A 15,287-nucleotide genomic window follows, 5' to 3' on the forward strand; every position below is an offset into this window, starting at 1 on the left:
CCTTTAATAAACAGTTGTAGTCGAATGTAGACTTAAAATCTCTATCGTAGGCCAATTTTGTATTGTTTATATTGCATATCTGTTTTACAACGTATAGAGGGCGACACATTACCTAACTGCGCATTTCGCAAAATACATGACGTCACCCGTAGACAGGGCGCGCCAGGGATGGAAATTAACTTTTTTAAAGTCTACCACTCAATGTTTTTACCAGCCACTTTTTTGTTTTTAACAAATTAATATTACAAGCTCTACAATACTTAAGCAGTTTATTTAATCTCAAGTCTCAATGAAATACTGACATTTCCACGATGATTTGTGGTCTTTTATGGCTTCCAGTTTTATGGTTTTTAGTCCCAAGAATGAAACTATTCGTTTTGGCATCTTTGAAGCGTGTTGACAACATACTGAGCAGAACATTATCAGTAGGGATGCACCGAAATCAAAATTCTTGGCCGAAACAAAAAAAGAAGAAACCAAAGCCGAAAACCGAAAAAATAAAATTCAAACTAGAATGTTTAACTCGACCTCACTCATGTGTACATTAAATAATAATGTACAGGCCTACTAGCCTGCAGAAAGGTACAGAAATTGAATAAAGTAATCAAATGTAAAATAACTGCATATTTAACTGTTTAAATGAAAGATTAATCCTTATTAAACTTACAAAAGCTATTCAATCAAGAGCATTGTTTAATGTCAAACTAAATATAAGGACATCACTCAGGCAGCAGTAAAGGCTACTGCGCCTTTAAGACCTGATGCAGGGATATGCTCGTCTTTCTCGACTGTGCAGTTCACTTAAGGCATATTCAGACTATGTCTGCTAGGATACTCATCAAGATGGACATGTTGACATACTTCTTGTGTGAGTGCGCAAGACTTGAAAGAGAACTCAATATTTGCGCGCTGTGAGACGAGTGCGCGCTCTCGGATGATGCACAGCGTCAGATCTTCTCTCAGCGCTCGGCGAGTCTCACAGCGCGTCTTCACGCGAGTGATGACGGAGAAAACGACTGGTTATATGCGCACATATGGCTGCACTCGCATGCATTGAACAAAGTTTACAAAGAGGTGAAACAGCTCGGTAGGTGAAGCGAGTTTACCCGTCACAACTCTAAATCAGCCGCATTTGGCTGGTGGCAGTGCTAATTTCCATCCCTGGCGCGCGCTCCAAGCCGATTTTAGACTGAGCGCCCCATTGTTTTTTAATACTTATTGCGATGAAAAGAAATATATTCATAAATACTTTTTGGAGTCAAACTCTTTTGACAAAGCTTGAACAAAATACTTTCAAAATTTAAGACTTTATAAAGCCATGATAAGACTTTTTAATACTTTATAAGGGTCTTAATTTTCCCAAAATTCATTTATCACCTTTTAAGACTTTTCAAGACCCCGCGGATACCATAAAATGGCCCTGATATGTCACTAGACAATACGAAATCACGTTAATTTCAAATACTTATATCACTGACAACAGCAGTCCAGCCAGGATATTGTCATTTAAAAGTTGTTGTTGCAGCCCTCAACTGATGTTGACATGTTGTGTTTTGGCCTGAAGCTCCGCCCTCCACCTATCTATCAATCACGAAGTCAGTAGTGTTTCGGCATCTGGGTTGCCAGATCTGCTCTAGTTACCACAGCTGCAATTCTACAAACGTTCCTGTGGATCCTGAAGCTTATCTGGCAACCTCGAGTAAGGGGGAGGGGGGGAGGGGATACACCGCTCTACAGTCATTTTTAAAGGTATTGCAGTACAAGGTTTGGCCACAATCTTACATACACTTCTTTCAAAAGTTGCACTCAGTCATTTTCTGTTGATGTTGCGCTGACTAATTTTATTATCTAGTGGGGTCAGTGCAGAATCATGCTAAAGCAACAATGTATACAAAAGTATATTGCAATATGCCATATTGCTCAAAAGTCAGAAGATTCCTCTATTTTTTATGTATCTTCTGTCAGACGTCGTTGCTACAGGTTTACGTCTTGCTTCAGCCTTGACTGACAGATGGGCATTCTGACGCTGTTTGCTTGCTAACCACTATTCACTCTTTTTTTGTTGTTGTAAATATTCAGCTCACTGTGAAAGTAAAATAGGCTACAAGAAGTTTATGCCAGTAGTTGAATTTAATAACTGTGACCACACAGTCGATTAAGAAACACCATATGGCTCTCTCAGTGTTTGCTAGTGTGTCGTTTCAATAAAAAACCCACATATTACATTATTAAAAATATTTTCTAATTCATTGATGTCTATTTGTCATGTCACCAACCAATCATGATGTGGCACAACAAGCTCAAACTTCATTAAACAATATGAAGTAGACACTGTATTTTTCCAGTTTCTTTAAACAAACATGAAACAGCTAAAATAATAAGATGTATTGTTCTTTATAGTCCGAAAGAAAGGAAGAATTTGCATTTGTGGAGCGATCTGGATTTGAGGTTTGTCTCATTTTACAATTGCGTCAAAAATCTGATGGGAATTGACTACATTAATGGTAGATTAATGACTACATTAAGTACATTAATGGTAACTAGTGTTCAATTTACTCCTATTTATGTACTGCATATTGATTTGGTTTGAATTTAAAGGGGTGATGAATTGATAATTGAGAACTTTCTCTTGAACTTTTGATATATTAAAGGTTTTGGTAATATAAGAACATCCTCTAAGTTTCACAGCAGAAAACTTCCTTGTTAGTCAATGAAAAGCTTTTATAGACACCAGGCTACGCAAACGGTCCTGTGCTTCATACTTACGTCATTGCGCGACAAAACACGGCTCTACAGAACGTCTAATCGAGTAGCCTCGCCCACCGACTCATGGAGGGCTCGTGCGAGCTGGTCAACAACAATAAACATGCTGAGGGAGATAGCAAGATATTGCGCTATTCCTGGTTGTGGAAAAACACAGTCGCTACATAAGCTTCCTTCAAAACCTAATATTAGGAATGAGTGGTTGAACTTTATTTTTAATAAAGTTCCAGCTCACGTGAGGTAGAATGTTCACTTCAGTTCACTGCGGGATCGTTTGTAAACAAATCTCCGGTCGATGCTGGATTTTGATCTGACAGGAATGGTGCAACACACATATGTAATAGTACTGCATTGTTATAGATCATTTTGCTTATGTGTACACGTCTAAGAGAAACATACCTTTAGCACGCTGGACTTTAGCACTGGTATCGGCTATCGCTCGCAAAGCCCAACAGGCTGATGAATCTCATTATATTCCATTCTTGTTCTGCTATTCTCTGCTGTTGACATTTGAAGGGCAGCGCGCACCGAACATGTATGTGTGTGCACGCGGTTCGCGCTTATATCGTCCGATCTTGCGGGCTATGTGTAATATAAAAATAATAGTCCAATTAATCGCGGGTCGAATTGAGAATTGAGAATTATCGAGAAATAAATCATAGTTTGTTTGATAAAGACATTTAAGAGCCCTGTGATCGAGAAAATCAGTCCAGTCGCCGCTTCTCCCTCATTCTCTCCTCTCCCTGAACTGACAGGGGAGCTTAGCTTATCCGTTCCTAGCTGTGGGCGTTTACTTCCAAGTCTCCAGTGCGGCACACCCATCAAAACCCAGTATTTTGGAGAGAGCCTCAAAACCAGTGTCAAAAATAGCCTATTACTTATTAGTTATGATGTTTTTGAATGTAAAAACCACAGACATCATTAGTTGACCTCAGACAACAGTATACATTTTTTTAATAGCCAGTTCATGACACCTTTAAATAAGCAAATGCTGAAGAATGGATCATTGGATCATTTGGATAATGATGTCAAGATTCATCAAGCTCATATTGTGAAGGAATGGTTGGATCATTTTTACACTTGAATTGGCACCTTTCACAGTTCTTTCACACTTTGAGCCTGATGAATTTTGACATTGTCATCCTGGAATATGGCCATGACGTGTCTTCCTACATGGTTGTTTAAGAAATTAAAAGCTAAACACTCAGGGGGGGGGGGGGGGGGGGGGGGGCTTTTTTTTTTTTTTATGCATACTGAGCTTTTTACACTGTTAAAGACTTGGATTCCCATCCTAAACATAGACAAAGTTTCAAAAACTAATGTTGGACGTCTGATGGAGTATTTCTGTGTCAAAAATACTCCTTCCGGTTTCTCACAAGTTTCGGAGAGTTTTTTTCGAGTATGGCTCGGCTTGACGTTAATAAGAGATGAAGGTCCTTGTATGGGCCGTACGGGCTCTTCTCCGGTAGGGTGCGCGCGCGTGACTAGAGCGAGAGAGGAAATGCACGCCCATAAACACTCCGCGCCGTGCTCCACTTTATTCCTATGCGTGACGTCGAGCGACTTCAACGCTTCAGCACAACATTCCGGGAAGGCAGCGCTGCATTTGAACCGATTTGAACGCAGAAATGACGGGAAGCTTCACAACATCGCTTCAGTCGTGTCGCAAAGTGGATTTCCACGGCCACAGGACTTACACCAAATCATACAGGACTTCACCAAATCATACCAAAGAAGTGTGTTTTTGACGGAGCGGTCCCAGCGATAAAGGTTCGGTCCTGCTTTGGAAGCAGTCGGTGAGTAAAACTGCTTCAAATGTCTGTGCTGTTGGCTACCGTCGCGTGAGTAAACATCATTAAACGACACGATCGCGTGCTTCGTCATTCAAATGCGCTAAGAGACTCCATTGTTGTTCTATGTATAACGTTACACTAGTCTGACGTGCAAAACCGTTTTGCTTGCTACTGCTAAGGTTTAGTCGCATACAATAGTCCATAAACCGAATCATGTCCTCATAAACTGCGAGTAAAGACACAAATGTTGACAGGCCACTAAATACAGTACATACCACAGAGACGGATGTCCTGCTGTTGCTGTTTCTCCTGTTCAATTTATTTCAGCCTCCGAATGATTCTGGATCATATATCTATTAGCTGAGCTCGATAGCCATGGGCTTCTCCACGCTTGAGGACGTCACTGCTTTGCGCGCTCGTCATTCTTTAGCTCCGCCCACACGATACGCCTCCAGGCGCTCGTTTTTTTTTCCGGAAAGACTCGGTACAGCCTATATTTCTTTTATAAATATAATAAAACTAAAGACTTTTCGGAGATATGAAGGATGCAATACTACTCTATAGGTACTCAAGATTGACATGAGATTGACTGAAACTGAGTGTTTCACCCCCCCTTTAAGTATTTGCTTATTTAAATCCAAACTGCAACTTTTTAGTTTTTTGGCCGGGCAGTGTATAATTATAGTATTCCCTTTAGCCCCCTGCACTCTCTGCACGTCCAGCTCCACTACCATATAATTTGCTACTTGGCAAAACAACCAAATAATTATTCTTAATATGTTTAGACTGCTTTATTTGAAGATATATCTATATACTACTCTCAGTTAAAAAAACGTATGGATTACTCCCAAAAGTGTGAAAAAGGATCGATGTGTTCTTAAGAGTTTTTCTTTCAGTAGAATGAGTCAGATTTTCCATGTCAGCGGGCACTTTGGTTGCGCCAGCGCATTTCACACTAATACAAGAGGGGCCCTTAGATTATACCAGTCTGAGTGCAGCTGAAAATAGAATCAAACGGTGACGTCAACAAGACAGGTTTGAATCAAAAACAAATTGCTTTGGGTCCCAGTGATGATGTAATTAAATGAAATCAGCTTTGTAGTCCATTTGTGCCTCTCCTTAAACTCCTTAAAATATGCCTGAAGTCTTTAGACAAGCTGTTCAACTAATCTCAAGCTGTTGGAAAGCCAATACAAACTCTCCTATACTATCTTATTTTCAATTATAAAATGGATGATGATTACTCAAATCAACCTGGATGCCAGATGGTTTCAGGATCACTCACAATTTATGGCATCTGTTGTTAGCAATATAGCTTGCATGATTTAAGTTTTCCATTGGGGAGTGTATTTGGTAATAAATGCTCTTTTCCAGTAAAGAGCTATTTTTTTAACAGATAGCGGTAGCATGTCATATTGCGTTACTCTTTGTGTGTTGGGAAGCCTTATTCATTTTTGTGAATCAGTTTGTACGGATGATTCATTTTTATTGAACTACTCGTCTGAAGGCTTGTCCCAGTTGGCACGCTAACCCTTAATTTTAGTCCACACTTAGGTAGAAGTCTGCTTAGCAAAAGTGTGCATCTAGGGTGCAAAGCGGTCACAAAGAAGTACTTGTGAGCCAAACTTAAAATGACAAAAGGGACACTCTATGGTCTAATGTACGTGAGGATGAGTACAAGACGGCCATTGTAAGTGTGCAAGACATATGCAGCGTACATGAGGTGTCTTTTTTTTGGGACGGGGCAAATGTATTTCCAAAAATCTCCATGCAGAGTTTTGAGTGTACTTATAATTAATATTTAGTTAAAGACTGATATTTATAACCGTGTTTCCTATCATAAATATCAATTAGTATAAATATGACTTTCTTTTTTCAGTCAAAAAAATAAAATAATCAAGCTTTATGATGAGAGTTAATAGTAGCTTAGATTTTGTAGCCCAAAAAAGTGCATCCATCCATCATAAAAATATTCCATACTCCTCCAGAAGGCCTTTGGAAGCAAAGCAATGCATTTTTGTAAGAAAAATATCCACATTTATAAATTTTGAAACCATAATCCCTATGGCTTTCGTTAATGGCTGTACGTGAGTCCAGTGATTTCTGACTTCTTTATCTTATGGGATAAATTATGATATCATTTGAATTTTGGGGAGAACTAACCCTTTAAGTCATACTAGTTTGGGGTGACAATGAGAGTGAGTCAATTATTAAAGTTTTCATTCACTGACACATTGTATTTTTTAAAGTTGCGGTATGCTGGATTAACAGTGGTTGAAATAGGTACTGCAGTCTAAATTCAAAATATTGGAGAGCGATATTTCCCCCGCCCCCTCCTCCTCAGATTCGACTCTCATGTGGGTTGCCAGCTTGAGGACACGCAAGAGAAGCGAGCGCAATTGACAATGAAAGCCACGTAAGTTTTAGAAAGGTTTATAAATAAATAAATGTGGATATTTTTCTTTAAAAAATGCATCGCATCCTAAGTTGATGAGTTGATTTATCCACAATTGAACATGTTCTCGTTCATAGAGATTTTCAGATGTATGCCGAGGCTTTTTAGGTCGGGTGGAATCTGTGATCTCTGAACCCAGTTTGCTCACTGACTTCCATGGATACAATACGATGTGTTTTCCGCCAACTGGCAACCCGTGGTGTCGAAATACTATGGTGTAAACCGGCAATGTGCGGTATCGCGCAGACCAAAACAAAACATGTTTCCTAAATATCTGCAAGCATATCATGGTATTTTTATGCTTTAGTAAAGTGAAAAACTTACATACAGCCCCTTTAAAGATGATTTACAGCAGATTTTAATTTTTTTCATTTTCATCATTGATCATTATTTTCCTATTTATCACTGTAAAGCTGCTTTGAAACATCTGTACAGTAAAAAGCACTATATTACTAAAGGTGATGATTTGAATGTTCCATACATCTTATTAAAACACAAAAGATTATATAAAGAAGCAATTGAGACTCACCAATGGCTTGAGCCAGAGCAATGACCACTTCCTGGCAGGTTGTGGCCTCTGTGACCCCACAGACCACGCGCTGAACTCCATCGACCCACACCTTCAGCTCCATCCCGGGTCAGAATCTGCAGGGTCTGGGGCTGCTGGTCTTTGACGTCATTCCGTTCTGCTCCAGGGGTCCATCGCTACAGCTGTCACCCCTTCACGGCAACTCTGCAGATATACAACACGGGTTAGAAAACACCTGGGAATGATATGTACACATCTCACTGCCTCATGCAGATGCCAAAAAGTGTAGGCGTGTAGTTTGATCTTGTGGTTTTGTACATTTTTAAACAGGTCCTATTTTTTTACATTTTTTTTTACATTTCAACTATCTTCAACTATCTTCAGTGTGTAGTTTTGAGCATGAAAAACATCTGCAAAGTTCCAAAGCACAGTCACTTCAATGGGAGTCGTTCTCTATACACTGTTTCTGAACTCCCTGCAACGCCTCGATTGTAGTCTTGAGCCTTCTTCTGGGAACAAACATCCCAGAAGTCACAAACATGTCACAATATTCTTCAGTTAAATAATTGCCGCCCAGTGCATACGTAAAAGAAAAAAAAGCCTCAGTGAGTTCCATTAGCAGTGCATTGAAATGGTTAGGGGCAGGACATTTCCACAACACAAAGTGCTTAACAAATCACAGCACACTGATACAGCCGACCAATCAGAGTGCATTGCGTTTTTCAGAAGGAGGGGCTACATAGAGACAGGAACTAAACAGAGCGTTACTGAAAGACAGGGAAAAGAAGTGCTGCAACAATGACAAATATGTAAAAAAAATGTTTTCTGAACATTAAAGCATTAAAACCTATTCTAGTATAACAACCCCCCCCCCCCCAAAAAAAAGCAATACCTTGAAAAAGGGCACAATATGGCCTCTTCAAGTCAAAGACATCATGTTATAAAGTGAATGATGACACAACGTTCATGAACTATTCCTTTAACACTATTCTTTTGCTGCTATATTTTCTTTTTTAAATGCAAACAATTTATTCCCACAAATGTTGAGAACTCTGTTCTCAACTGAATGTTTACTTTTAATGAAGTATCAAAGTGGCATTTATGGTTAAAAAGCTATTAGAAGAACTTTCATAAACAATTTCTGAACTCTTTTATTTGCTAAAACAAATATCCATTAACTTTACAAATCTGAAAAGCATCTGTCCAGGAACAAAGACAAGTGTTATAATGAGAGCCTTTCCTAATCAGGAAAGCTTTTTAAAAGGAAATGACTCTGCTGTAAGCAGGAGACCTCTGTGCTTCCAGATGGACACATTTCCTTCCTCAGATCTCGGGCTAGTTGAAAAATCAGCTCTTCTTTCAAAAAAACAAGAGAGTGCTGTGTACAAAATGAGTCAGTCTCTTTGAAACAACAATTCACATGTTCCTAAAATAGCATATTTTCCAAGAAATGATTTGGCCGTGATTCTGTGCTTTTTGTAGAGGTGTGCCTAGGGTGTGAAGAGGAGGAGGATAAAATGTAAAAGAAAAGAAAAAACCCTTGGCTGCAGTGTGGACGTCCCGCTGGATAGAGTGAGACCAGCTGGACCTGACATTATGTTCCTCCCACTTCTGTGAACAGGTACAATTTTAGGACGATGGATTGGCAAACATGCACGCCTGAGCAGATTTTTAGCTTTGCAGAGAAAATTCACAATTTGTATTCACCTCAAATAAATGTTAAATTGACAGTTTTATATATTTTAATAGGAAAAATCTAATAAAATTCACCAGCTATGTGTCATTTGGTTCCATAAATATATATTTTTTGCAATGATTTAATCTTTTTGTTTGACAGCTGCTGCTTATGTTTTTAACTCGCCTTATTAATAATTAAAAAAAAATCTTTCACTCTTCCTATTTCTTTGAAGAATGTTTCATGTTTAAAGGGCTTTGAGTTTGGCTCCAGAGGAGGGACAGGGACGATTTACTGACTGCATGGGGCACTGCGCTGGAAAAGAAAAGCATTGCAGTTGCCAAAGACCACAGCTTCAAGATAGATCTCCTCTCTGAATGAAATACAACACCCGTCCCGCACTAATAAAATCTGCAAGCACACAAAATTATACATTAAAAAAATGTGCAGTCCTCAAAGGACAACTCTGTTCAGGACTGAAAACCAAGTTGTTCAAACACATCGCTTTCCATGGTTTTCCAACTGAAGATTATTTGTGATTGAAAAATAAAAATTTACGACTGTCACGAGTACGTTAAGCCTCATTCAGGCTGTCAACCCAAATTTATTTTGTGTACATGATTGAAATCCGTTTGAGCAACCAAACACAAAAGTTACACTGCTCGAATAAAAAAGGTTTCATGTAAAATCAGCATGCACACCGCCACTACGCCAAAATATTTGCTTTATTTTACAATTTAATTAAATAAGCTACTTATTTTTAATTTGTTCTGTTCTCAATATTGTTAAATGTGAAGGATTTGTTGTGGAGTGAGGGTAACTTTACATTGCATTATATAATCAAGAACTGCACAAATACACTACACAACACAAAAATGCCTTTTCAATTGCTTTTCTCAACCCTGTAAGAGGCAGTACATTGAATGTCTCTGGTTTAGCGCGGAGACATATGGTGCGGTGGGACCCCTATAAGTGCTCTTCTGTCTGAGCCAAAATGGAAGAAAAAAAGGATGGTTTATTACAACTGGAGCCATGAGGTTCTTGCCAAGTTTCTAATTTTTGATTTACAGAGGGTTTGAAATAGCTCAGAATCCAGGCTTCCAATGCAAAGACATTGAAATCACATTTTAAATTGGGCCATAAATCTATACAACAAAATCCTACTTGGAATTGTCCTTAACGTTCACTGTTTCTTCATCAGTATTTAGGAGTGAGATACTCAACAAATATCAAAGATGCAACGTTTGTTGCATGCTGCATATCCTTCTCATTCCATTTTGCCCTTCTGTGAGCATATAAGTGTTTTGTCCTTCACTTTTACTACCCTTTAGCGCTCACGACAACAGATGGAGTCCTGCAGCTAGTCAGATGCATTGTGGGGCCATTTTGTGTTATTTTCCTTCTAAAGCTAAAGTGGCCTGCAGCCTGCAGTATTCTGACTTTTTTCCAGGAGCGATCACTGAAGCAAGGAAGCCCAGTTAACGGATGACTTCACGTCTGCTGCATATACGTTTGACTATATTAGCCAAAATCACAAGGGAACCGAGGTTGTCATAGTACAAGATGTAATATGAAAATATACGTCATTTAAATATTGACCTCTATAACAATGACACCCCTGTAACAATGAATCAGATCACAAGACCATAGTGTGTGGTCTTTTTTACAATCCAAGAGCAGGACAAATAGAAAAGCCCAAGAGCCTGAAACACAGAGCTCGGTAAGGCTAAAATGGCTCTACGTCTTTTAAAGGTGCCGTATCTAAGTTTTTTACTTTACTAAAGGATAAAAATACCATAATATGCTTGCAGATATTTGGGAAACATGCAAAATTCACATACTCGGTTCTCAGGAAAACAAAGATATAGCCAGTTGTCGGAATGTCTGTTTTTGTTTTGGTCTTTGCGAAACAGCATGCCACAATTTTACCCAATAGTGACACCACAGGTTGCCAGTTGGTGGAAAAAAACAGTTTGCTGGTTTCCAGGTATCATGGGAACCAGCAAACAAACTGGGTCAGAGATTGCAGAGTCTACCCGACCTAAAAAGCCTCGGCATACATGTAAAAATCTCTATGAACGAGATCATATTAAAATGTGGAACTGTCAATTGTGCTCCTTCCTTTTGCGTGTCCTCAAGCTGGCAACACACATGAGTGTCAATTCTGAGGAGGAGGGGGCGGGGGAAACAACGCTCTCCAATATTTTGAATTTGGACTGCAGTACCTATTTCAATCCTGTCAATCCTTTATACTGCACCTTTAACTGACATAAGAATAAAACTTACATTTGTTGGTCAAAAATGACAAATTATGATTATTTATAACAACCTCTGACCTAGAGTCTAGGCGACGTCATAAAAGCACAAGCGAACATCACACGACCACGTCAAGTGTGGAAATTTAGAAGTACTGGAGCTACATTGGCCATTTTAAACTGTTTTGCGCGGGTCACCAATCTTAATCAGGAAGAGACAGTGTTGTATTTGATTGCCGCCCCACCATGAGCACTCCATTCAATCATCTGCACATCATGCTGAGCACAAGTGATCACTTAGTCGGTCTAAAACGAGCCCTGCAGAAGTCAATCAAGCTCCATTTGTAATCGTCATAATGAAGCACTTAGATAAACGACTGTCCATTTGGTGACGGCACTGTTGGATCCAACTCTGCCTTCATGACGAGATCATCCCACATGATTATTAAAGGGAGTGTGGCTGATACGTACAATTGTGACATCTCTAAGTGTGACATCTCTATTTAGAATTTCACATCAATATACTACTTACGTCTATCTTTTAACCACTCAGACCACAGATTAAAGAAACACTCTTGCTCTGTAAAGGTTTTGTGTGTTACTAAAACCTTACCTTTGTTTGTTAAGAATCAACTGAGTTAAACCCTAAAGTCTCAGGAAAGTATAAAATTATAAATGATACAAGATTTGAGCTCCAGTTTTAGTGTCTCTCCAAAACCAGAGAATGAGCTAAATTCTTGGGGAATGGTGTTGTGTTGCTACTATTGCTAAACTCTTTTGGATTAACCTTTCATTCTGCTTGTGCTTGCACTAGCTGCCATACTACATGTAATTACTAGCAATTTATGCACTCTCCCATAATTAGTTGCAGGCCTCAGCTGAAAGCGTTCCAAGAGAGAAAACACTCCAAATTAAAGCTGCGAGCAGCGATGACGGGCCCAAGCCGGTGGCACCGCCACCCCGGTGGCATCAACTTAACTGTGCGCAGTAGGCCAATAGGCATTTAATATGGGAAAAATAAATAAAGGGACTATGTCAAAGTCATTTGAATTCACCTCATTAACTGCAGCAACTGGTGCTGCTATGACCAGGAACCACAACAGTCACATCTATGAGATCAATTACATTTTATTCATTAATTTTATGTCAGATGATGTCAAATGTCAATTTCAAAATGAGTGCAGAATACTGTCCAAATGCTGATGTTGTATTATCCTTACACTTCTCTTAAAAATAAATTAAGCCAAATCACAGAGACCGCAACAATGATTTTAATATCAGTGTCAGGGAAGAGTAATATGTGTGCATAAAATTTATGGAAGTTTATAATAAACAGCCACTTTTATAAAATCATGTGAAATTAATTTTTTTAATCCATTTGAATTCTATCAATAAATAATTAGTTTAAAGAGGTGTTTTTATTGTTTTTTTATTATTTTTCACAATAAAGTGATAGATATTTGTGATAGCCTATGATATGAAAGGGTTAAATTATTAAAAAAACAAGAGACAAGGTGACACACAGAGTGAGAGAGACCCCCTTCACACACACACACACACACACACACACACACACACACACACACACACACACACACACACACACACACACACACACACACACACACACAGTGATCCTGAGGGGGGGGGGAACTAATTATATAAAACAATATTGTCAATGACCTACAAATAAACTGGTTTTATACATTTATTTTTTTTATTCAAACCCAGAATAATATGTTTAATCCTTTAATGCAGGCCAAAGCACAGCATTGAGAGGTAATTGTTTTAGACAGAAGAGTGGCTCTCACACACACACACACACACACACACACACACACACACACACACACACACACACACTCTAGAAATCAGTGACACGTGTCCCCATGAGTCTGTGTGCATTCAGGTTGAAGTCCCCACCAGGCTAGAAAAAAGAACACACACACACACACACACACACACACACACACACACACACACACACACACACACACACACACACACACACACACACACACACTAGTAATGCTAAAGTATCCAGCAGGCAACTCTTATCAGTTCAGCCCATCCACCCATTTTTATGCTGTACAAACCATATTCTGTCCTCCTACACTGCTCCTACCCCTAAACCAACCCATCACACAAAACTTTCTGCATTTTCACATTTTCAAAAGAACTCATTCTGTCTGATTTATAAGCTTTTGTACCCATTGGGAAGTCCCCATGAGTCTGTGTGCATTCAGGTTTAAGTCCCCAGCAGGCTAGAAAAGCATTCTCACACACACACAGAGGCAAGGTTTTTTGCTTGAAAACTTATACAATATTGCCCTCTACTGGTCATTTAAGTGAGAGCATAAGTGTTGAAAAAAAAACAAAAAACAAAACTGTGATTATATAGAATAACCAGCAGGTGGGAGTATAGCCTTATTTATGAACCAGGCACTTGTGTGCTTACTTTGTCTTTTTTAGGCTTTTACTAAGGGAACACCGTTTGAGATATCCAATAACCGTTCGCATTTTAGCATCTTCTGTATATTTACTTCATGTTGTCCGAGTTTGGAGGAGATTGAATGAATCGCTTTTGAGGAGAAGGTAAAAACTCAGAGCTCGCTTTCGACTTCTTGTTATCTTCCAACCAAATTATCTGACTTCCTGTTGGTCAGAGCTAATGACTGTAAATTAGAAAGTTGTCCGGCTCGAAATGTACAATATATATCCCGAGTTTGGTGAATGTAGATAAAACTAACCCCCCCGCTTTGGACAAAAGATGGCGCTACTGAGCCCCTCTACCACGCCCGTTTCTGAATCTTTGCTTGCATCTTCTGGACAGCATGTCTGATGTGTGTGTTGAGTTTCATGCAATTTCAAGCATGTGAAGAGTCTCAAAAACACCAAAAAAGATTATTAGACTTTGACACGTTGCCATGACAACAGTTTTTCTAGAATCAGGAATCCATTCATATGTCTATATCTGCCATGTTTTGACATAATACTGATGAAGTTTGAAGTAAATCGGGTGAAAATAAGATGGGGATTTAAAGCAATTTTGAAAGGGACACACTTCCTGCTGCCAGTTGGTGGCGCTATAACTTTGTCTCACAAAAGTCATATCCATGTGATCGTCCTCTTACAACGAACACACAGCTGAAGTTTCATCAAAATGAATTAATGTATGCAAAAGTTATAACTCACTTCCTGTTTCCTTTTTCTCGCCATAAATTCGTCTCTTCGCCACGGCCTAACCGTTTGAGATATCAAAAAGTTGCTCGCAATTTGGCATCCTCAGTGTCTTGACTTCATGCTGACCGAGTTTGGTGCTGATCGGGTCAATTTTCTAGGAGGAGTATCGCAAATTCCAGAGCATGCGTTTTCCGAACAACCCATAATAGCTCACTTCCTGTTGGGCTGACGCATAAGTTAGAGCACGAAAGTTATTCGGCCCGATGAGCTCTATATGTGTACCGAGTTTCATATATGTACGTGCAAGTGTGTTTGATTTATAGACCCTGTTTTCAGAGCCCACTTTAGGGGGCGCTGTCGAGCCCCCCTGCCACGCCCGGGTCCCAGCCTCAGCCCGGCCCTGATGGCCGCGCATTCTGATGCGTGTGCAAAGTTTCAAGAGTTTTCGAGCATGGGAAAGGCCCCAAAAATGCCCAAATAGTCGGTAAAAAAAATAATAATAAATAATAATTAAAGCTGCGAGCAGCGATGACGGGCCCAAGCCGGGGGCACCGCCACCCCGGTGGCATCAGCTTAACTGTGCGCAGAAGGCCAATAGGCATTTAATATGGGAAAAAATAAATAAAGGGACTAT

The 15,287-nt window shown here is 39.4% G+C and overlaps 1 protein-coding gene across 1 annotated transcript in view; it reads right to left on the bottom strand.

The window, feature by feature from the left end:
• The window catches only part of LOC137064766 (ras association domain-containing protein 8), a 53,704-nt gene that overhangs the window by 18,609 nt on the left and 19,808 nt on the right, over window positions 1–15,287 (bottom strand). The window contains exon 2 of the mRNA XM_067436272.1: window positions 7,541–7,744. Coding sequence (XP_067292373.1) covers window positions 7,541–7,643 — 103 coding nt within the window. The 5' untranslated portion in view covers window positions 7,644–7,744. The remainder of the gene's footprint in view (window positions 1–7,540; window positions 7,745–15,287) is intronic.

Source organism: Pseudorasbora parva, chromosome 25 (genome assembly GCF_024679245.1).
Source record: "Pseudorasbora parva isolate DD20220531a chromosome 25, ASM2467924v1, whole genome shotgun sequence".
Classification (NCBI taxonomy): domain Eukaryota; kingdom Metazoa; phylum Chordata; class Actinopteri; order Cypriniformes; family Gobionidae; genus Pseudorasbora; species Pseudorasbora parva.